At 39.5% G+C, this 25,619-nt stretch overlaps 1 protein-coding gene across 4 annotated transcripts in view; it reads left to right on the top strand.

The window, feature by feature from the left end:
• NYAP2 (neuronal tyrosine-phosphorylated phosphoinositide-3-kinase adaptor 2) overlaps window positions 1-25,619 on the top strand; it is a 423,148-nt gene that overhangs the window by 143,035 nt on the left and 254,494 nt on the right. For all 4 annotated transcript variants that reach the window (XM_067027008.1, XM_067027007.1, XM_067027010.1 and 1 more), the window contains one exon: window positions 13,279-14,373. In XM_067027008.1, coding sequence (XP_066883109.1) covers window positions 13,279-14,373 — 1,095 coding nt within the window. The remainder of the gene's footprint in view (window positions 1-13,278; window positions 14,374-25,619) is intronic.

Here is a 25,619-nt window from a genome sequence, read left to right on the forward strand (position 1 = left end):
ATATGTGTTTTGTTTCCCCTTTAAATGGTAAATTCACGGGAGGAAAGAACAGTTTCTGCTATGGCTTTGTGTGGGTGTGTGACAAATGATACATAAAGAAGGAAAACAATTCTTATCCTTTGAATCTGTTCACAGAAATACATAGGAAAATTTTGAGAAATCCAGGGCGTGTGGCTTCCTGCTCATTCTAAGGGCATTTACCATATGTGTCCAATGTCTCAGTTATCTCCGTGACTCTGGAACTTTGGTTACTGTTTTAAGCAGCGTGCCGGCATACCCACTGGAAAGCTCTTATTCTCTGCTCTAAGTGTTGTGTGTTTTAGGGTGACTCTTGGAAGTTTTTGGGACATGGGTTTTGATTGCAAAGAATCCTTATCTCCAAGGTAACACCGACATTCCTATTGGCTGAGAACAGTTTGTCCTCCCCCTTTGGGTCTTTGTGCTATTTGAATAGCATCGTAGGAGCAAATTTACTGGACAGCATTCAGAGTCCAGGAAATAGAAGGAGCAGCACTGTTCCCAGTTACCCTGTGTGCTTGTTCTATATAGTTTGTACCTGCTGAGTGACCCAGGACACCACCCCAAACCTTGCTCAAGGTTGACTTCTCCTCACGTAATCTCCCCTCTTGCACACCCCCGGCCCTGAGCTCTTTTGTAGTTGTCTTATCTCTACTTAAACTCCCACCTTAGCTTGGAGAAACTTGGACCACATTTGTCTCCTGTTTTAATTGGGACTGCTTATGTTGCTTCTCATACTACGATTGGTTCTTTCTACATGGATCACAGATAAGATGTCTGATGATGAGACAAGGTCTACCCGCTTATCTACTTCATTGCAAAATATTTTTGAAGTGAAATGAATAAAAATTATTTAGAATGAATGAGCACTATGAAAGTTTACATCTTTTTCTTTGTGACTTTGCAGAAAATTTAATTCTCTTCTAAAACAGGCACTGTGCTGGGAGCTGGGGCTTCAGAGATGAGGAAAGCAAACATGATTTTCCTATCTAGGGGAGAAGGAGGATATTAAACAATCAGTAGATGTGCACGTAGAAATGAGGACACAAAAAAGAGGAGGGTTCCAGGGGAGATTATTTTTAGATTGAATTTCCTGGAAAGAGGTCCCTGAGTGAAAATTAAACGAAGACTTAAACTTGAAGTAGGGGATGGTGAGGATTGGAGAAGGTTCTGGGAAGGGCATTCTGGGTGTAGTGAGTTCTTGGCGGGGAATCGTTGTCTTGGTCTGAATCACTGAATCATTGTGGCTTCAGCGAGTTCTCAAAGGGACAGGCACTGTAAGCTATGGCTGGAGCAAGAGATTTGAGCCACATGGTGGAAGGTCTTATTTATTGTAATGATTATGAGTCATCATTGCCAGGTTTTGAGCAGGGGTTGGGGAGTGAGTTCATGACATGTTCAGAGCTAATTGATTATAGTAATTACAACCGTATATGTAAAGGATCTGATCAAGCATTTTCATTATCACAAAGCAGGGCATTTCTGGGTGTACAGGGAATAGCTAGCTAGATAGACTCATAAATGTATATATGCTACATATGTTTTATACACATATATGCATGTATATACACACATATACATGTATACATACACATATGTATATGTATGTGCATGTATACACACATACATAGGTGTATATGTGTACACACACACATAGAAATTCAAATTTGAGGTTGAAAGTAAACTTTGAGACTAGGATTACAGCATTTCTTTAGATTCCCATTATTATTGTGCAAAGCAACTGTGAGTGGAAGTGTAATCTGTAGATTAAAATCCAAGCTGGGGCTTCCCTGGTGGCGCAGTGGTTGAGAATCCGCCTGCCGATGCAGGAGACACGGGTTCGTGCCCTGGTCCGGGAAGATCCCACGTGCCGCGGAGCAACTAAGCCCGTGAGCCATGGCCGCTGAGCCTGTGCTCCGCAACGGGAGAGGCCACAACAGTGAGAGGCCCGCGTACCGCAAAAAAAAAAAATAAAAATAAAAAAAAATAAAAATAAAAATAAAATCCAAGCTGATATTTAAGTTAGATGTTTAAGGTGTGACTTGGAGATAGAAAAAAGACTCACAGGGAGTAATCTGAGGACAATAATCTGAGAACAGTACAGACTGGGCAAACCATAACGTCTCTCTTTTCTTACATTTTAGGTTCAGAATTCATGTCAACCTGATAACTTTATTGTAAAGAAAAGATAACAAACCTAAATCTAAACCTGAAACTGCAGTCGTCATACTGTCTGAGTAATAAAAGGCTAGATTCACATATAGCCCATGAATTTATCCAAGATGAGGAAGGCTAAAGTCTCCTCTGGGATGCTGCCTCCTATGGCCCACTGTTGGCCTGCCTGTTTGGAACCCCAGCTCTGAAATTACTGTGGATTGAACAGAATTGCCAAATAATAAGAGAAATAAGAGAGCAAAGCTGATCTCTGAGGCCTCAGGTCCAAAAGTCAAGGCTTATGCTCTCCCATTGTCCAATGCTGCTTCAGTTTGTGCTGTGTTTTCAGTGATCCTTAAGAATTCAGAACCCAAAACGACCAGTATCTGTTCCTCCTGGTCAATGAACTTCTGGCATGGGTCATACCATCTGGTCCCAAATAGAACCATTTTCCTCATATGAATTTATAGAAAGGTAAATATGGAACTTGTACAAAGGACTTGCTAAAGAAGAATTATAGGGTCATCAGGGTTAAATAAAAATTGTGCACAAACAAAAAGAAATCCTTTCCCTTTTCCAATCCCAGTCTGCAAAAATGGAGGGTAGACTACACACGGATAACGGAATATCTATAATATCCCAAACTCAATGACATAAATATTATACAATCTACATGCTCGTTACATGCATAGAGCATAAAACAATAGGACGTGCTTGAGATGAGCCACCTCATCTTTTAGAAATATTCTTTCTCTTTTTTTTAGAATCCAGTCACACTCTTCTTGAATTTGAAGCACAGAAAACAGCTCCTAATGTCATTTTGCAAAACCTAAAGGGTATATCTGTGGTTTGGAAAAAGGAGAGTTTGAATAAAAGGTGTTAATCTGTTGAATTTTCTGCATTGCCACACACATGCTGTGACTTCCATCCTACATTTTCTCTTTTGCATTGACTTTAATTGCACTTTTAAATTAAAACTCACTCAATAAAAAATATCTTTAAAAAAATTAAGCTGAAGAGAAGCTAAGAGTGCCAACACCGAAATGGTAATGTCCAGAAAACTCCAAAGCCTATATATCTCTAAAGGAAGGATTACATCTTCCAAAATAAATTCACTTCCATATTATGTGGCTATACATAAGATATAAACCTAATACCAAAGGAAACTGAAATATTGATCTCATATTTCAATGAACATAAAATCTATACTTATTTAGGCAATCACTCATTTTATAGTTTCCCAGAACTGGTAGGCTCGCGGGCACTGGCGCCATTAATTTTGATAGCTCAGTGCTAAATAAATGTGAAGTATGTGTGAAAGCGTACACTCTCATTACATATCTTCCAAAGTAGAGAGATTTTTAATGAATACTGATAATCATTGATAATGATATTGGCTTTACTTTTTAAGCCCTTCCTATGGCCCAGGCAGTATGCCAAACACTTCAGGTCAGTGTCTTTTTAAACCCTCACAACATCCTGCGAACATGCATCAATTACAGTCACTTAACAGTTGAGTTCAACGAGGCTTACAAAGGTTAGAGTTGACTTTCCCAAGGTTATACAACTACTAAATTGGAATTGGAGTTCTGGCTAATCTGATTCACGAAAGAGTATTGGTACCGTTTTTTTTAAAAATGTTTAAAACCCCCTTAACTATATATTTGTAAAACAAAAATGCATCATCATCTATAAAGGCAAATTATTCTTTGACTCTATGGCAACTAGAGTCAGATCACCTGGGTTCAAAGCCAGTTTCTACCACTTGGGCAAGTAATTTAATTTCTCTATAATGTAATCTCAGTGCCCATAAAACAGGGTTTGTAATAGCATTACCTCCTAGGGATGTTGTAGGTATTAAATAAAATAGCCTCCCCAAAACACGTTGCCTGATACCAAAAAATGCATTTGATACAGGGTAGCTATTCTTCTTCTCCTCCTTCTTCTCTTTTCCCTCCTCTTCCTCCTCCTCCTCCTTCTTCTTCTTCCTCTTCTTCCTATATTTTCATTACAGATGTTAGCACACATCAACACAACTTCGGTGAAATTGAATGAAATGTTTTATAGTTCTGTAATTTCATGCTGCTTCCTCTGAGATCTCAGATACTTTAAAAGATCACAAACATTTCTATCTTCCTATCTCAACCAGAACAGATTTACAAAGGATAATCCTCAGTAAACTGTATCTATGGAACTGCAGGGAATTGGCTTCCACAAAATTGACTGCCCAACGGACAGGGGAAAATGTTCCAACTGTTCATCGGATTTTTCTCCCAACTTAGTTTTCTTTAACATTGTATCCTCCTGGGTTGAATCTAAATTAACTGAGCTTCTATTGGGTTCTCAGCATCACGTATTTTCCATGGCTACATTTTTGTTATCACATGTTTTTTGTTCAAGACTCAGGGAATTAACTTATTTGCTTACTTCCTTTCTCTGCAGGTAGTGATGCTGCAAGTGATAGCTACGGTGAACTTGTAAAGCTGATGGCTTCAAAATATTTGGGCAAAGGGATAAAGAGTTATAAGCAATGGTTTAATAACTCAGCTATTCCTAAATTTTAAGTATATGTATTACTTTCTCTGACTTGGCCTTCCTAAGTATCATTTGATTGACCACTATGTGGGGGTGATTGGTATGCATAGATAAAACCAAGAGAGTTTTTGGTTTGGGGAACCCATAGTAATGTAGACATAGAGTTTTATTTAGGTTGTTTTTAAAAATAAGACTAGTCTTTAAGACTAAGTACACCTAAAAACTCTAAGGAGATCAACTTTCATTAAAACACTATGAAAATGGAGGGAGGAAGGATGAATATCTGAAGGAATGTATGAGAAAGAGAATTGAAAAATTTAAGTCATGATGCTTACATAATAAACCAACTGAGAAACCAAGAGAAATATCCAATGTGATTAAGTACTGATTGGATGGTCATGGAAGACTTCTCTGAAGAAGTGACTTTTTTTTTTTTTTTTTTTCCTGAGATCCAAGTGCTAGGAGGAAACCAGCCATGTATAACTCAAACAAAAGCCAGAGCTGGACAGTAAATGGTGAAACTAGATTTTATTTAGGACTATTGTGATAGGGGAAAAGAGACCTCAGTATAGAACTGAGGCCAATTCCAAATACGGTATGGGGCAAGTGGGAATTATTAGAGCTAGGAAGCAGGGTGGGAGTCATTGGATGGAAAATTTCTAAGAGGAAACACAAGGGTAAGGGGGGGTGATTTCTGGCTAAACTGACCTAAGAGGATTCTTGTTGAAGACAGGCCAGAATGATCAGAGATCACTGGGAGTACAGTGGAGGATGGGGAACCCAATCAGATATCAAGGGTGATCAGATATTGAGGGTGGGGGTTTCTGGGTAAACTGGCTTTGGCAGGATTATTACAAATAGTGGATTCTACAGGGAAGAGCATACATAGTCCTAGAGGAAGGTTCAAGAGCCTGACTACTGTTTTATCAAGAAAAGAGTTTTTGTCAGTTGTGGAATCTAATAGTTTAGCATCCTGGCTGACTGAGATCATCCCTGCAGGATGGTCTTTCTCCCCGATGGAAACATTTCCTCCAGTTCTTTTCTCTATTCCTTCTCAACTTGTGTAAAGTTTGGAAAGGCAGGTGGAGTCTGAGAGGCTTCAGTAGTGTAGCCAAGGAAAGGCCTGCAATACAGCCACTCTCTGTTCTTTCCAAGTGGGCTATGTCTAAAGGGCATCCCATGACTAGAGCAGGGGGAGACTGGGAAACAAGATGTTTCCCTGGGATGGAAATGTCAAATTGGATATTTGTGATCAACTTTATAAATAGAGTCATGTCTCTTTAGGAATACTGGCTGCCTGTCTGGACAGAGTCCCATGCAATGGTGTTATTGTGGTGAACTTTCCCTGGTAAAGTATTGGCTTTTAATCTATATACTCAGAAACTCCATCATTAAATGTCTAGAATAACCAAGATGTCAAAGTAGCCAAGCTCAAAAGAGATGGGTACATGTCTCTCTTTAGGCTGCTATAACAAAACACCACAGACCTATAAACAACAGAAATGATTTTTCACAGTTCTGGAGGCTGGAAGTACCTGATCAGGGTGCCAGCATGGTGATGTTCTGGTCAGGTTCCAGGCGGCAGTCTGCTGACCTCTTCAATGTCCTCACATAGCAGAAGGGGCTAGGGTGCTCTGTAGGGTCTCTTTCATAGGGCCGTTATTCTCCTTCATGAGGGCTCCACACTCATGAACTAATTAGCTCCCAAAGGCCCTCCTTCTAACACCATGACATTGAATGTTAAGATTCCATTATATGAATTTGGGGGTGGGAAGGACACAAACATTCAGATCATAGCAGTGTATGAAACCAGAATTCCACCTTGCTGGTTTCTAATGTGAAATATATGCATAATATTTTGGAAATCACTCTTATTAAAAAGTTTCTTGATGAAACTGAAGTTAGAGAAGGAATGACTCGTAAGAATCATATAGCTCAAAGCTTTAGGTTCTATCAGCACGCTGGGGCCATCCCCACACAGGGATATAACAGAGGACCAGATCCCCTGGGCATTGCTGTGAGGGTCCACTATCTTTTGCTCTGTGACTTTCCTGGTTTTATAATCCTTGTAGCTAAAAAGATCCCCTCTGTTTGTTCTTCCTTTACATATGTTAATACCTTCCCTCTGATTTCAATCCAGACTTTTTGACCAGAAAGTATGTAGTCTCTTTTTATATCTCTTCTCTGAATCATCCTGTGGTGATTTTATAATACTTAGAAGGCAATCTTACTTCTTTAATTTCCCTATTCTGGTAGGATGCTTTCTGTTTCCTCAGGGGGCACACTGTACCCTAGTTCTGTGAAAATAACAATAGCATTTTCTATGAGATAGCTACATAAAACAGGAAATTAATTTTAGGATTTTCTTTCAGTTATCTATGCTGTGCAATAAACCGACCCAAAATGCTATGGCTTAGAGCAGTAACAATTTATTACTTATTATTTGGTGAGTTGAGTTGGCTTGTATAGGTAGTTTTTCTACCCTATGTGTCATTGGTTGGGGGTCTCTCATTTGGCTGTATTCAACTGGCAGGCGGGATGAGTTAGAAGGTCCAACAAGGCTTTACTTACATGCCTGGTCTGTCTTTCTCCTCCGTGTGGCCTCTTTGCAAAACTAGGTTGAGTTTCTTCATAGCTTTTTGGTCTAAGAGGTTTTACAGGGCAATTGGCTTTTCAGATAGAGGAAATGAAAGCTGTCAGTTCTCTTAAATTCAAGACTCAGAATATCACTTCCACCACATTCTGTTGGTCAAGGTAAGTCACAAGGCCTGCCCTGATTTGAGGAGAGGAACATAGACCACATATTGAAAGGTGGAAAACACACAAGGAAGGAAGGAATTAAGGGTGGCTCCCTCGGAAGACTGTCTATCACAACTTGCCTTCAAGTCCCAATATTTACAGTAGGCAAATATTGACCAATAGTTCCATTGCATTACACCATCAGCTTGAAATCCAGGATTTCCTCATCTAAATCATGCCCATGTGGCACGTTCAGTGAAATTCCTCATACGCAAAGGTCTTTGAACTAAAAGTACAATTTATCTGCCCTACAAAACCTGACATAGACTGGCAGGTCAGGAGCAGGAAAACTGCAGGGTACAGTCTTGTTCAAAAAAGTAGGAGCTTGAGAGAGGGGAGTCACATAGAAGTCACTGGTTCGTAGCAATTTGGAAAGCCAGGTGTGCACATGTGCCCAGTTCTCCCTATTCGGGGGCAGAATTTATTGATTAGGGCCCAGCTTCCCCCAGTTTTGCTCTCAGAGCTCTTAAATCTGCCCTTTGAGTCATCTTTTCTTGTACATAAGAAATGCCCTGTATCTAATTTAAGCCAAGGCTCTTTCATTCCCACTCAACTCTAAGACCATAGTGTTGATCCAGTCCCATGTCTTACACTGTTTCCATCCACACTTTGATCTGAATTCTGTGTTTTCATTGCTGACAGATCCAGGATGGTATTACAGCATAGATACTACAATTCCAAATCTGATCCTTTTTGCACATTATCACACTTTCTTCGTCCCACTGTAAACAGACCAAGGGTATTTGTAACTCCCGTCCCTATACAGACACCTTAATTTAAAAACTAAAATAAAATAAGAAAGGAACAATTTTGTGGATGGTATTATGGGGCTTGTGACTGAAAAAAATATTGCTCAAACCTCTGGAATTGTGAGTTGTAAAAAGAGACTTATTGTGAGCACAATTCTGCTGAAAGTGGGAAAGGTGTCTCTCACCTTCTAGAATCAGCCAGTTCAGTATCACAGAGTGTGGCCGTTACTTCTGTTCACTGGACTCTAATTTTCCAGTTTGAATTACCTATTTAAATATATCTCTACAACCAGAGCTCTTTAAGTATACCTCTATAACCAGGCCATGCGATAATACCAATATAAGCATGGGTGAGAAGACCTTTTAAAATGATACTTTATGCCATATACAAAATAATGAATTATAGAGCTTTCCCTCTTCATTTCTTTCCTTTGTTTTAAAAGTTATAAAAGATGGAATTGACATTATGAGGTTTTTAAAAAGTAGTTGATAAGGCATTTCTATTTATTCATCAGTGATATATGGAGTTTGGGTTGGATAATCTCTAAGAGTCCTTCAAATTCTGGGAGTCTGTGACCAAAGAGACTTTCCATCAGGGGAAATACCCACCTGTGATGTTGTCTCTTTTTTCACTTCTTGGGTCAAGAACATTCACAGACACTAAAACCTGGTTTTACATTACACTTTTTTTTTAAATAAGGAAAATATTGTTTCAGAAGGATAGTTTGACAAGGGACATGGCAGATTTCCAAAATTAACTCTGAAAGACAGATCATCTGGGCATGACTGAAAGCCATGCATTACCTTTGTGCTCCGATATTTCATTTCAAAAATGTCACTTTCTGCTTATTCAATGCTACTGTCATTATACTATTTTAAGCATGGAATTTGTGTTCTGGAGCTGAACAGGGATTATTGCTTCTATCTTTGGACTTATTAGTAATGATTTAAAATTCATTCAAGAGCAATAAAAATCACCTTTTTATTGTGGTTGAATGCGGTTAAGTGTTGAAATTTGCAATGCAATTTTTATGGTCTTTTATTAGCAGTAGTTCAGCATTTATGTATGTAGATCAAGACTATTTTTAAGCACCTTCTCATAACTTTTGAAACATGAGTTTTTCCTTAATTTTTAATTCCCCAGGGTGATGTTAAACTAGAATAAATCATGGGGCAAAGTTGCTAAAAATTTCAGACTTTTTCTTATTTGGGTAAACAAAAAACAAAGCAGATATGACACTTGAAACAAAATTTCATATTTACTCAATACATGGAATAAGGTGAAACCAGATGATGTCGCAAATGCAGAGGAAAATCATTTCATTAGAGACGAAATTATTCCCTCCTCTGACTTTTCAGAGAGAGCCATGAGATTTCAAGGAGGATGTGGAATGGGAACCAGACATTGCCTGGAAGAAAAGTCTCCCAATATTGAAGGAAAGAATCTGTTTATTCATCCCGATTGGCTGTAATTTACTTATTGCTTTACTCACTAAATAATCCTCAGTTCTCTCATTTTAAATTTGGATTAATACAAAGGAAGAGGAAACAAAATGTGTTTGGATTATATGAATCTGCCTGCATTAGGCTCTTTTCGCCACACAGGGAAGGAGAGAGGGAAGAAGCTTGCCCAGATAATGAAGGATTTTCTGGGCAAGGTTGGCTGGAGAATTGCTTCTTATGGTGGGCAGCAGAACATACAAAACCCGGTGGAGCAGGGAGTCTATATGCCAAAGCAAACAACAGCAGAAAACAAAGGGCATCTAGAAAATGGGTCTAATTAAATAGTATGGCACGTGCCTTGGCATGAATCAGAAGTTGGAGCATCAGATCAAGAAGAATCAGAATAATAACCAGAATAACTGGGAAAGAGTTAAATTAACTCTTCAAGTAGCACAGCTTATTAAAGTATTACAGTGCCAGAGGATGAAAAAGTGGGTGCTCAGGAGTTAGTTTTATAGGGTCTTTACATAGGGCTCAATCAGTATTCTCTTGTCTATGCCATCTCAAGCTGACATAATAAAATTCCACAGACTGGGTGGCTTAAACAACAGACATTTATTTTCTCAGAGTTCTTGAGGCCAGAAGTCCAAGATCAAGGTGCCAACATAGTCAGTTTCTGGTGAGAACTCTCTTCCTGCCTTGCAGATGGCAACCTTCTCACTATGTCCTCACATGGTGGAGAGAATAAGACAACAAAGATCCCCCAGTGACTCCTCTTATAAGGGCACTAATCCCATCCATCATGAGGACCCAGCCCTCATGACCCAATTATCTCTCAAAGGATCTACCTCCAAATAACATCACATTGGGGGTTAGGACTTCAACATATGAATTTGTGGAGGGGACACAGTTCAGTCCATAGCAACTGTCAATTTCGATTACCTCAGAGTCATCATAAGAGTCACATATGATACTTAATCCCCCTCATCAGATAATACCTGTACTTGGTTTGGTACTGAAGTTGTCCTAACAGTACAAATAAATTATCGCAATTTCTTCATAATGAATAGTTACCTTAATTCTAACTATGTTGTGTTCTAGAATAGAACCGTTTTCTTTCTTCCACATTTCATAGATATGGCGGGTTTTTATTTCATTTTTTTCTGATCTTTTGGCAAACAAAGTTGCATATTCTGAGTGCAACCCAAACATTGGTCTTGCCTATTCCAAAGGCCGCCTTCTAATCTATGTGGAAAGAGGGATGTTGGTTCCAGGGAAGAGGCTGCTGTTTCCCTGAATATCATGTCACTCTCAGCCCTACCACTGATCTCTGGCTTCCTGGGACTCCTGGGTTATGGTCTTCCCTCAATGCAGTGTTGTTACCTAGGCTTGGGCTCTGCCTGTCCTGTTATTTCTGTCCGTACAACAACCCAAGTCTATGTTTAGGGAAGGGTCAAAGAAAACGGCAGTGAATTATACTTTAGGAACCAGAAAAAAATGAAAATCTTATTCTAAGTATGATTTTAAGCATATAATGAAGTTATCCATCTCATGGACACACATTCATTCCTAGCTTTAGGTTAACTCTCCATTTACAGAATACCTTGCTACTTCCCACACCACCCAGCTCCTAGAACTCAATAGTCAGTGGCAGATATTCCTAGAGTGTGAGTTACTTAGCCTAGGATGACACACTGAGGTGAAGCATGGCAGGAAACAGGCTTCGGAAGAATAATCTGGATGGACTTTTGTTCTAAGTCCTGGTTCTTACAAAGTCCCTCCAGTTCTAAGTCAATCTCACTCATTAATTTGTGGGTTTACTTTATTTGGGCTCCGATTTTTGTATGTAATCTGATGATCTATTTGAATCATATGAAAATTAACATGCATGGTAGATTTCAAAACCAATAAAAATGTATGACCAGTAGGAGATATAGAGACGAGCTATTGGTCACTTTGGGTCCCGCCTAAAGAATTATCTGGATAGTTTTCATTCCATTATGTCCCTAGGCTTTTCCCTTTTGACACTAAAAGGCTCTACTGCTGTAACGTCCCCCTGTAAAATGGCATCTAGTTTTTTCCTATTGTAAGTTAAGGAAAAGTCGACATACATTAAGAAGCTTCCCTTCAACAAGCTGCTTGATTGTAGTGAGTGAAACCATCACCATGGGTACAATGGAGTCGAATATTTGAAAGCAGGAATGACCTAGAAAAGCAAAAGATATAGCCACTGCTAGAATATTTGATGGGTTCTCTTTCTCTGAAGGCATGATTGATGCATAAAGCAGCCACCTAACTAATCTTTAAGCACTTGCTTCTCCTATAGTAAGTTTTAGAAAAGCTCCTGTGTCATAAGTTTTGCTAGTTGAAAAAAAACCCCAGAAAATTTGGGGTGTTTCCTGGGTTGTGCCTTGAGACCTCCCCTCCCTTCAAGCTGCAAATTATAGAGAAGCCTGTTCTTTTCTCACAGGTGTACACCTATCAGCTATACCATCAACTTGCGTTATATGCTACCACTTACCACCAGCAACTACATTCTGCCACATTGCATAAAAATGATAATCATTGTAATCATATATCAGCACAATGAGATAATGAGATAATATCAAGACTCTAGTACTTTCCCTGCATGCTAAACAATTGATTGCAGTCACAGACACATTGCCAGCCTGTTCCAACCTACTAGATGGAGTCAGAAGTTTATGTTCCATTATAAGGGGGGCTTCCCGTAGACCGTGGGGTGTACTTGTATGCATATCTGTTGTGAGTTTCTAGAAGTTATTCTTGAAGGTTACACATCATTTTCTGGATTATTCTCTTGTAAAACTCTCTAGGAGGTTCTGATGTGTCAGGGCAATAAATTCATTCCAAGACAGCATTTGGGATATCATAAGAGATCTTATGAACTAAAACAGACAAATACACCATAATCAACAATAACTGGAGATTTGGAGATTAACTTGTCTAGCCTCATAAAATGTTCACATCAATTTCCCCTGAAGTATCAGACCCATCTGTATAAAAGTTATTTATCTGAACCAAGACAGAGATTAAGTCTAGCAGGCTGGAACACTGTTATCCCAAATAAAAGCAAGATGTGATCATGTGTAATAGCCACATCACTTAAAGGGCTCAGTCCCCATGGTATTTTTGTAACCATTTGTACTAATAGAAACTCTAGATTTTTTCCCCTTTCTTTGTTGCTGAATTCTTAGAAGTTGATTTTTATGAAATGTGTGATTGTTTTTATCCAGTTGTGTCATCTGAAGTTTCTATTTAGGAATTCTAGGACAGAGGGATGAATAAGTCCTGGTCTTAATGCATTTATCAGTGTTGGATTATTTAGATTAGTTTGAAGATACATACTGCTACTGTTCTTGCATCATATTTTTCTAAATATGGAAATGTTTGATTTTGTTGGACTTGTAGTCTACGTCTGCAGCTTGAAACGAAGCATCACCCCTCCCCTCAAGTGTTTAGAGCAGTAAATCCACCTGGAAGTCATATTTGAAAGCTTTCCTACTGTACTCATCTATTTTAACGTTTGTTTTGTTTTTTTTTTTTCTCCTTCTTCTTTTAGTGTCAGCCAAACCAAGACCCCACAGTGATGAATATTCAAAGAAGATTCCTCCTCCAAAACCCAAACGGAATCCAAACACTCAGCTCAGCACATCGTTTGACGAAACGTATATCAAGAAGCACGTGCCCCGGAGGACCTCACTCCCTCGGGACCCCTCCCTCTCGCAGGTCAGCAGCCCCTCAGGGGACCCCGAGGAGGAGGAGCCTGTGTACATTGAGATGGTGGGGAACATTCTCAGAGACTTCCGGAAAGACGAGGACGACCTGAGTGAGGCCGTCTACGAAGAAATGAAATACCCCATTTTTGATGACTTAGGCCAAGACCCCAAGTGTGACCTGGACCATCACAGTTGTTCTTCGCAGTGTGCTACCCCCACGGTGCCTGACTTGGACTCGGCCAAGTCCTCAGTGCCATGTACCCCAAAGGGTTTGCTCTGTGACATCCCTCCACCCTTTCCCAACCTGCTTTCTCATAGACCCCCGCTGCTGGTGTTCCCCCCGGCCCCCGTGCAGTGCTCCCCTAACTCCGACGAGTCTCCGCTCACCCCCCTGGAGGTCACAAAGCTTCCTGTGTTGGAAAACGTGTCTTATATGAAACAGCAGGCCGGGCCGTCACCATCCTCCTTGCCGTCTCAGGCCTCCGGCCACCCTAAACTGGAGAAAGACCAGGCCGGAGCCCTGGGACCCGTTCCTGCTGCCTCGGTTCTCTCCTCGTCCCCTCCCCCGCCTTCCACTCTGTACCGAACGCAGTCTCCCCACGGCTACCCCAAAAGTCACTCCGCCTCCCCGTCACCCGTCAGCATGGGCAGGTCCCTGACCCCGCTCAGCCTCAAGAGGCCCCCGCCCTACGACGCCGTGCATTCAGGCAGCCTCTCCAGGAGCTCTCCATCAGTGCCTCATTTGACCCCCAGACCGGTGTCGCAAGATGGGTGCAAGATGGTCAATGCCTCGGTCAATACCTACGGGTCGGCTCCGAGCGGCTCCCGGTCCAGAACACCCACGAGTCCTTTGGAAGAACTAACCAGCCTCTTTACCTCGGGACGCAGCCTGCTGAGGAAGTCTTCCAGCGGCCGCCGCCCTAAAGAACCTGCAGAAAGTAAGTGCACAGACCCTTTCGTTTGTGACTTGAGGGCAGTGAACCCCCCGTGATGTACAGATAAGGCACGTAGTAGTGATATGTGGTCCTTTTAGTTGAAATCTCAAGATGTGTGGTTTTGCTTTTGCCGTATCAAAGGGAATAGTGCGTTCTCATGGGTCCTTGAAAGTGAAAGACAGAGGCAGGGCAGTCTGAGTTAGAGAGCTGAAGATGCTGCCCCTCCGGGTTTTTGAAGATTTCTTGGCCCAGGAAACCTCTAGAAGATTGAATAGTCAAGGGAAGAGATTCTCCCCTAGAGCCTTTAGAAGGAACGGCAGCCCGGCCTACAGGCTTCATTTTAGGCAAGTGAAACCCATTTCAGACTTCTGCCTTCTAGAATTGTAAAGTAATAAAATTGTGTCATACTTTTAAGACGCCCAAAAAAAAAAAAAATAGGAGATAGTGCATTCTGAGAGAACTAAAAGTGATGGTGTGCACAATATAACTTATTAAAAAGAATCAGTTTTAAATTTAAAATAAAGTGTAAGATCTAAATTCTTCAGGGTCTTTGGGAAATCTAACAAAGAAAACAGATCACTATAAAATGTTTAGGTACATGTCTCGCTTTGGGTGGGAAATTATACATTCAAATTATACATTCAAACATGGAATTGGTTAAGTGTTAAAATTATCTGCTTGAGCAAATCTGTATTAGAAAGCCTTTTCTGCAAATAAACCAATTCGACTAGAATCATTACTTTTTTAAAAAAACAATGAATGATTCTCTCCACATACTTCATGTTGTTACATTCTTACTTTCCTGCTAAACTAGAATAGGCTCACTATTTCCCTTTTAAAACCCTTGGTAATTAGCATCTTATTCCCATGGTACTCTTCCTATATCCATCAATATATAAATTCCAGAAAGATCACTAAGTCATAAATAGGAGGGGAACATTATATTTACCCCTGAATTTCAAAGGCCAGGAAATGTCTCTATCTGAATGGCTAATCCTTTTGTGAGGCCCAAATCACTGCCTTATGGTATTGTAAAGTCAAAACAGATCCCAGTTTTCTCAATGTTCATTTCATTAAATTACACTGCTTTCCTTTATTTAAAAATGCCTTAGGGCACCTAAGCTGAAAATTAATCACTTACATCTCAAATGATCCCACCACAGGATTTTATTATTCTACTCATACAGTTACATTGAGGACCTTCTTTAAAGGAAAAGAACTCTTCAACATGTCTGATGAAGATGATGATGACACTCCTTAGAAAATTAATATTCATTGGTAGTTAAAAGCCATTTATCTTGTCTTTTTTCTCTTTAACCAGAGAGATTTATGAAAGCATTAACCACTTAAATAATTCTACTCCCTCCCTCCCCAATAAAAACATTTCATTTACCTGACTGAAAGACTAAAACTTCTCATATTTTAGACATATCTCAAATTAAATACATACATAAATACACTAAAATATTTTTTAAAATATTTTAAAAATTGAATTAAAACTAGGAACCTCCTATTTCTAGAGTGGTGGTTCTCAGCTGGGGTGATTTTGCCCCCAGGGACATTCAGCAATGTCTGGAAACATCTTTGGTTGTCACAACTGGGGATGCTACTGACATCAAGTGGGTAGAGACCAGGGATGCTCCTCAAAAGCCTACAATGCACAGGACAACCTGCTACAAAAATTTAAAAAAAAAAAAAAAAAAAAAAAGCAAAGAACAACAGAAAAAAAAGGATTATCTCATCCACAATGTCAATAGTGTCAAGTATGGGAAACTCTGATCTAGACAATTTATTAAAATTGAAAGTTTTTTGCATACGATTGATTTGGTTTAAACACAGATAAGTAAGGTTTTTGGAAAAAGTTGAAAAAAAATAAAGGAAAAGATTTTACTCTCAAAATACGTAATGGTTAGTATGAAATTAGTAGAAGTTTCATCCAAGAATTGGTGAAATTATCCAATATTCTCCCTACCTACCAGTTTCTTTGGAGGATTCTTAGCAGCTCCAGCTGGCAACTATACCAGTTAGCTAGAAAAAAGTGTATGTAAAAAAAAGTGATTAACTAATGAAGTTATTTCAAGAAAAATCCATCTGTTAGAATCAGTCTATGTGCTATATGTCACAGACTTCTCCATTCGACTCCAAAATGAGCTTTGTGTGCTTCTAAAACCAAGCTTGTACATGGAGAAGTGATCTAGGTTCTTTATAGCTTTTTAGGGATCCAAGGATGAAATTCCTTCCCATGTGCTATTAACTGTGTATCAACCCTTCAGAGGAAGGTCATGCCCTGGGTTACATGAATTCCAATACTTTACACAAATGGAAGGGAGGAAAAATGCACATAGTGTTTCTAATGAATAATCCAATGCCATTTACTTTTGACTCTGGAAGAAAATAGAAAAACACTCTGATGTTAACGAAATCATAGGGGCTCTCAGAATCTTCCTGTAATCCAAAATGTAGATCCAAAATTGTTGATAATTGAAAGTTAACCTACAATTACTGCTGCAGTACACTCAGTGATACAACTATCTCCTTCACTCTTGACAGATAGGATTTGAAGACACCTGCTGATAACAAAGGGACAAGATAAGTGATATGAAGTAGTATAACATTCATGACCCCTGAGTCACATTTGGCATTTTTTTTACATTTCAGAAATAAAAGTAAGACTGGTATTTCTGTGCTCCATACCCCTCTAGGTTTACTGGAAATGTCAATTTTTTGAGTTTTCTGGTATTCAATTCAAAGCAACTATAATATTTCCACTTTAATTTAAAAACCTATGTCAAATAAAAATTATCCCTTCAACTTTTATTTTTAATAATCGATAAAAGATACACCTAATTTAATAATTTCATATCTTACAGGCATATAATTATTGATGGGGATTGCAAAATAGGAAAGAGATAAAATAATACAATAGTGGTAGACCATGAATCAATTTCATTTTGCTTCACCATTTTCTAAATACAGCCTCCATATTAATTGTTCTAGGAAGCATGTTTTTCCTAGTTGATGTGACATTATTACGTTGTTTAACTGTATATGAGTATACTAATGATAATACATTTATTTGAATTGGTTATTATTAATATGTTTTTAAATTTGTGCAGAGAGATAGAGGACATAAGGCATGTAAGAAGTGATTAACTTGTATTTTATTGCTGTAAATTTCTGTGTCTATGTGGGAAGTAGGTAAAGTACAAATATGTTTTGTGGTGAATTTGGAGACTCAAATGATAATTTTCTACCTATCATTTTTATCTTCCTTTTACACATTTTTATTTTATATATCCTTTGATTGGAATCTTTAGAATACCTAAGTCATGAATGGGCCATGATATTATTTTATTTTAATAAATCAAGAGCCATGAATCATAGAAATGATTAGCCAGAATCAAGTGAGAAAAAACTCTTTCATCCCGTCAAATAAGAAATATTTTAAAAACAAAGTTTAGCCTCTATTTAATATAAATGCATGACTGTATGTTTCTATGAAAATGTACAAGGCATAATGAAGGATATAATTACATTTTATAATATACTTGAGAGAGAGAATGTGATAGAAAAGTTAAAAGTGGAAAAATGTAAAAAGAAAATTTTAAAAAAGAAAGAAACATGAAACATCAAAGAGAAAAGTCTAATTAAAAAACTGAGGCACCAAGAAAAATACACACACACACACAATGCACACATCAGGTCAAATGGACATATTAAACAAATATAGGTGCCAACATATGAAGCACACACAAAGGTACACAGAGAACCAGAGAAGAAGCACCAAAACACAGTAGGGCCAAAGAAGGATCAAAGGAAAAAAAAAGGCGCAAGCTCACTCATCTGGTATTGCCATATATATATATATATATAAATGGTGGGTTGGCATTGCCAAAGACCTTCATCATACTCAATAATATTCCACATTAATGGAGATACACAATTTTCTGCTGTTAAATCTTTCAGCCCTTTAAAAAGACTCCTATTTAAGACTTTGAGATGTTATGTTACATTTTTACAATTATAGATATAAATGTGTCCTGTAGGTCTGATGAAACACGGTTGGGAATCAGATGTAAACTTTGACTTTCCATTCACTTTCTTAAAAAACAACAGCAGCAACAAAAGCCAAACACAAAGACAACAACCCCAAACAACCATTAAACAAACAAAATAAAACCAAAACATTACCCCATGCCCTCCATGCCCTCACACACATACCTGTCTCAGTTTTCATGTAACTTGAGGTCCAGCGATGCCTAAAATATTAGGCATCGCCGGTGAAGCAACTGACCCAACTTACTCTTACTAATTTAATTGAAAAATAATTTTAAATTGAAAAAAAACAATGATTTTGGAAGGAAATCTCTTCAAACACATTTCTGTATGGTGATAGCATCCCACTTTTAGGAAAAAGGAAGGGTATGCTAACATCACTTAGCCGCCTGTATGATTCAGGGCCACTGTTGTGATCACCACTGTGTGTGTCCTATGTGCTAACGCACAGGAAGTTTCCATCAAGTTGACCTGAACAGGGGAGACCTCACACAGGGGTGACTATGATTGTCCTGTCATTTTTAGTAGCAGTGACAGCATTGATAGATTAACTGTGATACTGGGGTGTCCCCAGGAGGGCTATTTGAGGTTGTATAGCTGACTAACCCTCTACAGATCTACCATTTAAGTTCACATAAATTCTTCTGTCTTTTTCTCGTGGTTTTCCTGCCTCGTTTCTTTCTTCCAGGTAGTTCTATTGATGCATCCTCCCCTTCTTTCCTATTCTCCTTTCATGCTTTTCCTTAGTGTATTGTATTATCACACCATTAGTCAGTTGTGGACCAAGAAACCAGATACCCAAACTTGTGTGCAGAGCCTCTCATCTAACTCATCTAACTCTAACTGTGTGACTTCAGAGTAGGGACTTTGTGACCTTGACTTCCAAATGCCACTTGAATCCATTTACTAAGTCTTGGATGAAGTTCTTGGATTCATGTCTGAGATGGTCAGGGATGTTCACTTCCCAAGAACTAAACTGTCCTGGGAAACATGGAACGAATGTTACTTTATTTTAGGAGAACTTACCCTTTTTGTTTAGCCTATTGAAAATAATTTTTTTCAGTAAAATCTAGCCAACGCACTAGCTAAGGACTTTGTTTTCTCTCCTTTTATTCCTATGAAAGCAGAGACTGACAAAGATTGGGTAGGACAGAGAAGCAAAGGGGATGGGTAGGGAAGAGAACCCAGGTGTCTGGATCTTTCATTTGCTGTGGGGAATGCGTGAGCCTTCAGCCTGCGATGGCCCACTGCCAAGCACGTTGGCTTTGAGCAGAGCTTCTGGGTGTGTGGCAACTAGAAGCCACCTGGCCAGAGTTGGGGGGAGGCAGGATATTGAACCTCTGGAACACACAGATCCTTCAAAGGCATTTAGGAGTTGAGCTACACCCAGAATAACTGAAGGGATCTCAGAGGATATGACAAGGAGGATTCCAGAAGACCTGGCAAGACCAAGGCCTATAGGTTCTGCTAAATTTCTTAAATAAAACCATGACTCTTGTCAGGTTCTTTTCCTGCTGTTTATTTCTTGCCTTCCTGCTCAGAGCCCCACACTGTGGCCTCAGACTGGTTTCTGCCTTAGCAAGACTCCTTCTAGTAGCTCAGAAGGAAAATTGAGCCTGCACCTGGGTTCTGAGGAGGCTCTCAGGCCAGGCCGCTGGGGACATGCTCCAGGGAAGATCCTTGAGTCATTCCAAGCACAGTGGGTGGGACTTCCCTGGTGAAGCATTGGTTAAGAACCTGCCTGCCAATGCAAGGGATAAGGGTTCGAGCCCTGGTCGGGGAAGATCCAACATGTCGCAGAGCAACTGAGTCCGAGTGCCACAACTACTGAGCCCGCGCACCTACAGTCCATGCTCCGCAACAAGAGAAGCCACTGCAATGAGAAGCCTGTGCACCGCAGCGAAGAATAGCTCCCGCTCGCTAGCCGCTACTAGAGAAAGCCCGCGGGCAGCAACAAAGACCCAGTGCAGCCAAAAAACAAAAAATTTTTTTTTTTAAACCAAAAAAGACAAACCACAACGGGCAAAGGACCTCCTGCATTATATTCACCTGCCTATTGTTAAAAATACAGATTCCTGGGCTTTATCATAGATTGACCTGTTCAGTGAGATATCCTGGAGGTTGGACCTGGGATCATGACTTTTCAAGGACAATCCCCAGTAGTATTTATGCCTATTATCTAACAGTAACTCAGGGGAATACAGCTAACTATTACCAGCACCATTTACTTGTGTGCAAGAGAAACCTATAACACATTGCTGTCATCTAACAAAGTCAAAAACAGAATTTGTGTAAGAGAAGGAAGAGGAAGGGGAAAAAGTAAAACTCAGATAACTTGAAATGAGTGAATGTTGTTTTTCTTTCCTTAAATAATCTACTGATTAGTTGGCAACTTGCAAAAAAAAACCGTCAGGGTCATCTGGTTGGATCAGCAGGGAAAAGTATTTTACTACCTCAAGATTCTTCTGGAGACCTTCAGAGTTTAACATTGTATCACATGGTGGGCAAGGTATGAATTGTCCATTCCTGTTCTTACTTATACCCTTCATCTTAGTCATGCTAGGTCTGTGTTATTTACTTCATCAGAATTTCTCAACGTTTAAATTTGAGAACCACTGGTAAGAACTACTTCAGGCAGGAGTTGTTTCTGTTTTTCGGACAGGCAGGGGAACTTGAGACTCGGGCCAACAGCAGTTTTCACCCCAGAGGTCTGTTTAGATGGGTCCAGGTCATTTAAGTGAGAAGACTAGCCAGAGCAGGGTGGAGCCCCCAGATGGAGCCATGATGCAGAACAAGGGCGTACTGTTTAGACAGGATACCCAGCCCCATGATCTAGCCAATGTAAGAGAGCAATACAAGAGAATGGGAGTCTTCATGGTGGGATGCTGGAAGGAATGATGAAAGCAAGGAGGAGGTCTAACTGTCGTGTAGTTAGAGGATCTCAGTAGTTAGAGCTGACAATGCTAATGCGGAAAAGAGGCGATGAGGTTCTTGGAAAATGCTTCTGCCTCAAACAGGTTTGCCTGAGAAACGATTTCAAGTGCAACTAAGCCCAGAGTGGAATTCATCCAAGAAGCAGTGGTAAGGTCCTTGGGAAAGAATGCAGCCCCAAGCTTTTCGTTCAGAATGCTTCCATAACAATAGGAGCGTATATCAATACTGACTTTTAGGCCATTTGCTCTATGCCAGACACGGTTCTAAGCATTTTGCTTGTATTCCACCCTCGTAGCAATACGTGGAAGCAGGTGATATTAACGCTGCTATTGTAAAGATGGGAGAAACTGAGGCACAGCTTACCCAGGGTCACATAGGGAGTAAATCTGAGACTTGAACCCATTTTATTTGGCTTCAGAGTTTCTGGTCTTACTGATACTTTAGCTATACTTGACCAGTCTCCCTAATTTCTTTCCCCTCCCAATTGCCATTAAAATATACCAGTTACCATCAAAATCTCTAATGGCTCATACTCTTATCACTCCCAGAGATATCTGCTGGATAACAGAAACCTGGATCTGTACCTAAAGAGCATGGACCGCTTAATGGCTGCCATCAACTTAGGAAGGGGCTGGAAAACCTTTTCAGAACCCTTCAAAATTCACTTTGGAATATCCGAGTCACTGCAGAGGGATTTTCTGGACCTCAGGCTTCTGAGCTGCCCCTGAAGGCCTGTGGTCTTCCTGGTGGGCCTCACAATTAAATGACCTGAGCAAAGAGACTGTGAGTGCTCCTAATGCTTTTTTTTTTTTTTTTTTTTTTTGCGGTATGCGGGCCTCTCACTGTTGTGGCCTCTCCCGTTGCGGAGCACAGGCCCCGAATGCGCAGGTCTAGCGGCCATGGCTCACGGGCTTAGTTGCTCCGCGGCATGTGGGATCTTCCCGGACCAGGGCACGAACCCGTGACCCCTGCATCAGCAGGCGGATTCTCAACCACTGCGCCACCAGGGAAGCCCGCTCCTAATGCTTTTAAGCATAACTTAAGGATATATGAGCACATTCCTTTGGTCTGAGAGGTTTGCAATACTGAGCTACCAAATAGATGATTCATCCTCCAGGGATATAGGGCTTTTATCCACAGATCCTTGCATCTTGTCCATAAGGAAGCAGTGTCTTGGTGGCCCAGGGCTACCCCAAGGGAAAAAAACACTCCGTGCATAAACAAAAATAAAAAATCAGCCAGTGCCCAAAGGGAATGAGAGCCCTAACATCACTAACCTAGAAACTGATCTAGTAAAGAAACAAAAGCTCCAAAAGAGCCCTGTGCAAAATGCTTCTTGGCATCACCTCTTTTCTCTTTAGATTTGTGTTAATGTGTACTTGGTAGAATCAGATGCCCATCTTTAAAACACACACACACACACACACACACACACACACACACACATACACACACAGTGCTTCGAGATCATGCTGGCCTATTTAACTATTATTATTTTTTGAAGCTAAAAATTTTTTTCAGGATGATGAGGTTAAATAGTGTATAAGTAAAATCTCTTGATTTTGAAAATGCATGTGACTCCTTGGTTAATTGGAACCAAGACATTGTCTGTTTTCCTCATTCAATTTCTCTTAGGTTTGCAACATAGAATCACTGAAGAAGACATAATTTCATAAATAATTGCTCACCTTTCTGGGGGTAGACTGCAGCTGTCTTTGATTGATGCAGGCAGACATGTTTATCCCCCGTGTTTATATTCTCTGGCTGCTGAATCTTTAAGTGCAATTTCTCATCAGCAATTTAATCAGCAATTTTCTCCATTAAGAAGAACCACCCTGCTTTAGATTGAAATAATGCAGAAACATTTTCAATTCAGACATAAAGCTATACTAGTCTATTTTTTTTAAAACCAAGATTTCCTCAGTTTGTATTCAATATACTAGGGCTGATTTCTTTTTCTTCTGTTGAATTACTTCAAATGGGAAATTCAATTTCTGATTTGTATTTGACATCGTGTGTTTTCAACAGTTTGACATCTATGAGTAATTAAATATTAGGTATAAGGGGTTCCTATCAGTCATATCATAGTTCCTTGCATTTGTCCTACATTTTAATATGATCTGGAAGGCTTGGACAGGGCCTGGATATCACAAGAGATGCTTTTCATCTTGGCTTAACCATTTAGGAGCTTTGAGACTTTGGATAAGTCAGTTCATCTCTTAATGCCATAGTTTTCTCACTTTTCAGATGAGAATATTAAGTGCTCAAACTGTGAATCTCTTCCTTCTCTGTTGTTTGATGCATCTTTGGATTACTGAATGAGCTGTAGATCCCCAAACAAATGACCACTTCCTGTTTCTGAAGCTTTCTGTCTGATCTTGCTCTCCCTTGCTGAAAGGACTTCCCCAGTAACTCCATAAAACAGTCTAAAGCTTGGATCCCCGTTCATATTCCACCTCCTTCTTCATCGAGTTTTCTTTGGGCTGTTGTTTACATATAATCTCTCCTTCAACCTCTGGGAGCACTTTATACATCTATAATGGTATGTGTCTTATCCTGACCTATTGTAGAGTTTTTTTTTCTCTGTCTTATTCCCCATTAAGACATACGGCTAGGGAGATCAACGGCCATATCTTCTCATCATTTGTTTTCATGTAGCACTTGGCTTAATGCAGGCTTCCCCAAAGTTGATACGTGGTAAGTATTTACCGAATTTGTTGAATTAATAGGCATAGTGACTTGAGAGGGCTATTGCACTTGAGGAAACAAAAGCCATAAGAGAAATGTTTGACTATTAAATGAAAAGAAAATCAGATCCTACGACTTAGAAAATTCTACACTGAAATCAATATAGTCATTCAGCCAAAAAAGGAACTATGCTGAATGCTGAATTAATTGCTTTTGTTCTTAAATGTCCTGTTTAAAAGAATGCCCATTTCATTCTAGGCAGATTTATTAGGGGAAGGATATAAAGAATATAGCCATAAAGCATTTAAATGTGGACCATTTTGTAGATGTTAAATTGTCACCAGTTCCGGTACAAACGAATAGATGAGAAAATTGATCATTTCTCAACATTTGGAGATAGAAAGATGCATTTTTTTCAGAAGAAATAATAGAGACTAACATTTTAAAGAAGGAATTCTACTGTTTAACATTGTGCATTATTGAACTCAAGTAGTAAAGAGAATAAGAACACATTCAACTAAGTCATCTAACCTCCTTGGTGAAAAAGCACTGCAGAAATCCAGGGAGCTATTATGTAACTGGTGGCCTTAAATGCATGTGTTTCCAGGTAAAAATGGGTTTAAGTTATAAAATATTTGAAAAACTTTTTTTAATTTTCAAAAACATCAGTTTTCAGAATTCAGGAAATGGATGGCAATTATGAATTTAATGAAGTATCTTTAGTGGTGCATGGTGTTTCTCAGTTGAAGCCAACTCATTATTGTTGTTAGTTGATGGGAGCTAGGTTAATTAAATGTTCCACTCCTGGTAGAATAACCAATCAGCTGCAGAATCTGGGCTATTGCTATTCCCAAATGAAAGGAGTAAAAATCCTGCAAAGAATCTAAGAGGGGAGGAAGGAGGGTTAGTAACATGGATTTTGAAGCAGAATATCCTGCTTAGCCAAGTATACCCAGAACAGCTGAACTTAAAGGAAAAATTTCAAAGGCAAAAGTCTGTAATAGTCTTCTGACAAGTGAAGGTAGAAAGAATACTTTCCCCTACATTTTCTTCTGGTCAGGTTTCAGTTACATTCAATAAAATATCACTTTTTGAATTTTTTTGCATCTGTTCCCTTGTTACAGATGGAACTGATATAATTAAGTCAAGAAAGAAAAAAGATAGAAAAACAATAGAAAGAGTCGGAAAGTAGAGATTGGGGGCATCCATGTGTTGTCCAACTCTAGATCCACACACATTGCTATGGGTGGATAACTCAAAAGTGGTTTTTGTTCCCATAACACAAATAAGAAAGCTAGATTTCCAAGAACTCGGAAGCTGGGACAGAATTTAGATGTTAGCAGCCCCCAACAGAAGGATCAGAGCTGAAGCAAATTATTCTCTTTACATTCAGATTCACATTCTGAATCTCAAAGTTGCCTCTTTCATTCTCTGATTAATAAGTTATTAACCACTTAGCGATGATTAACAAGAGAGCTATGTCAAAATGAGGCAAGCTTTTGTCAAAGAAACTTGACTGAGGTTTTGTCTAAGGGAAATTTCAAACCTACGAAATTAAAACATTGCCTCAG

The sequence above is a fragment of the Kogia breviceps genome, chromosome 2, assembly GCF_026419965.1.
Source record: "Kogia breviceps isolate mKogBre1 chromosome 2, mKogBre1 haplotype 1, whole genome shotgun sequence".
NCBI lineage: Eukaryota > Metazoa > Chordata > Mammalia > Artiodactyla > Physeteridae > Kogia > Kogia breviceps.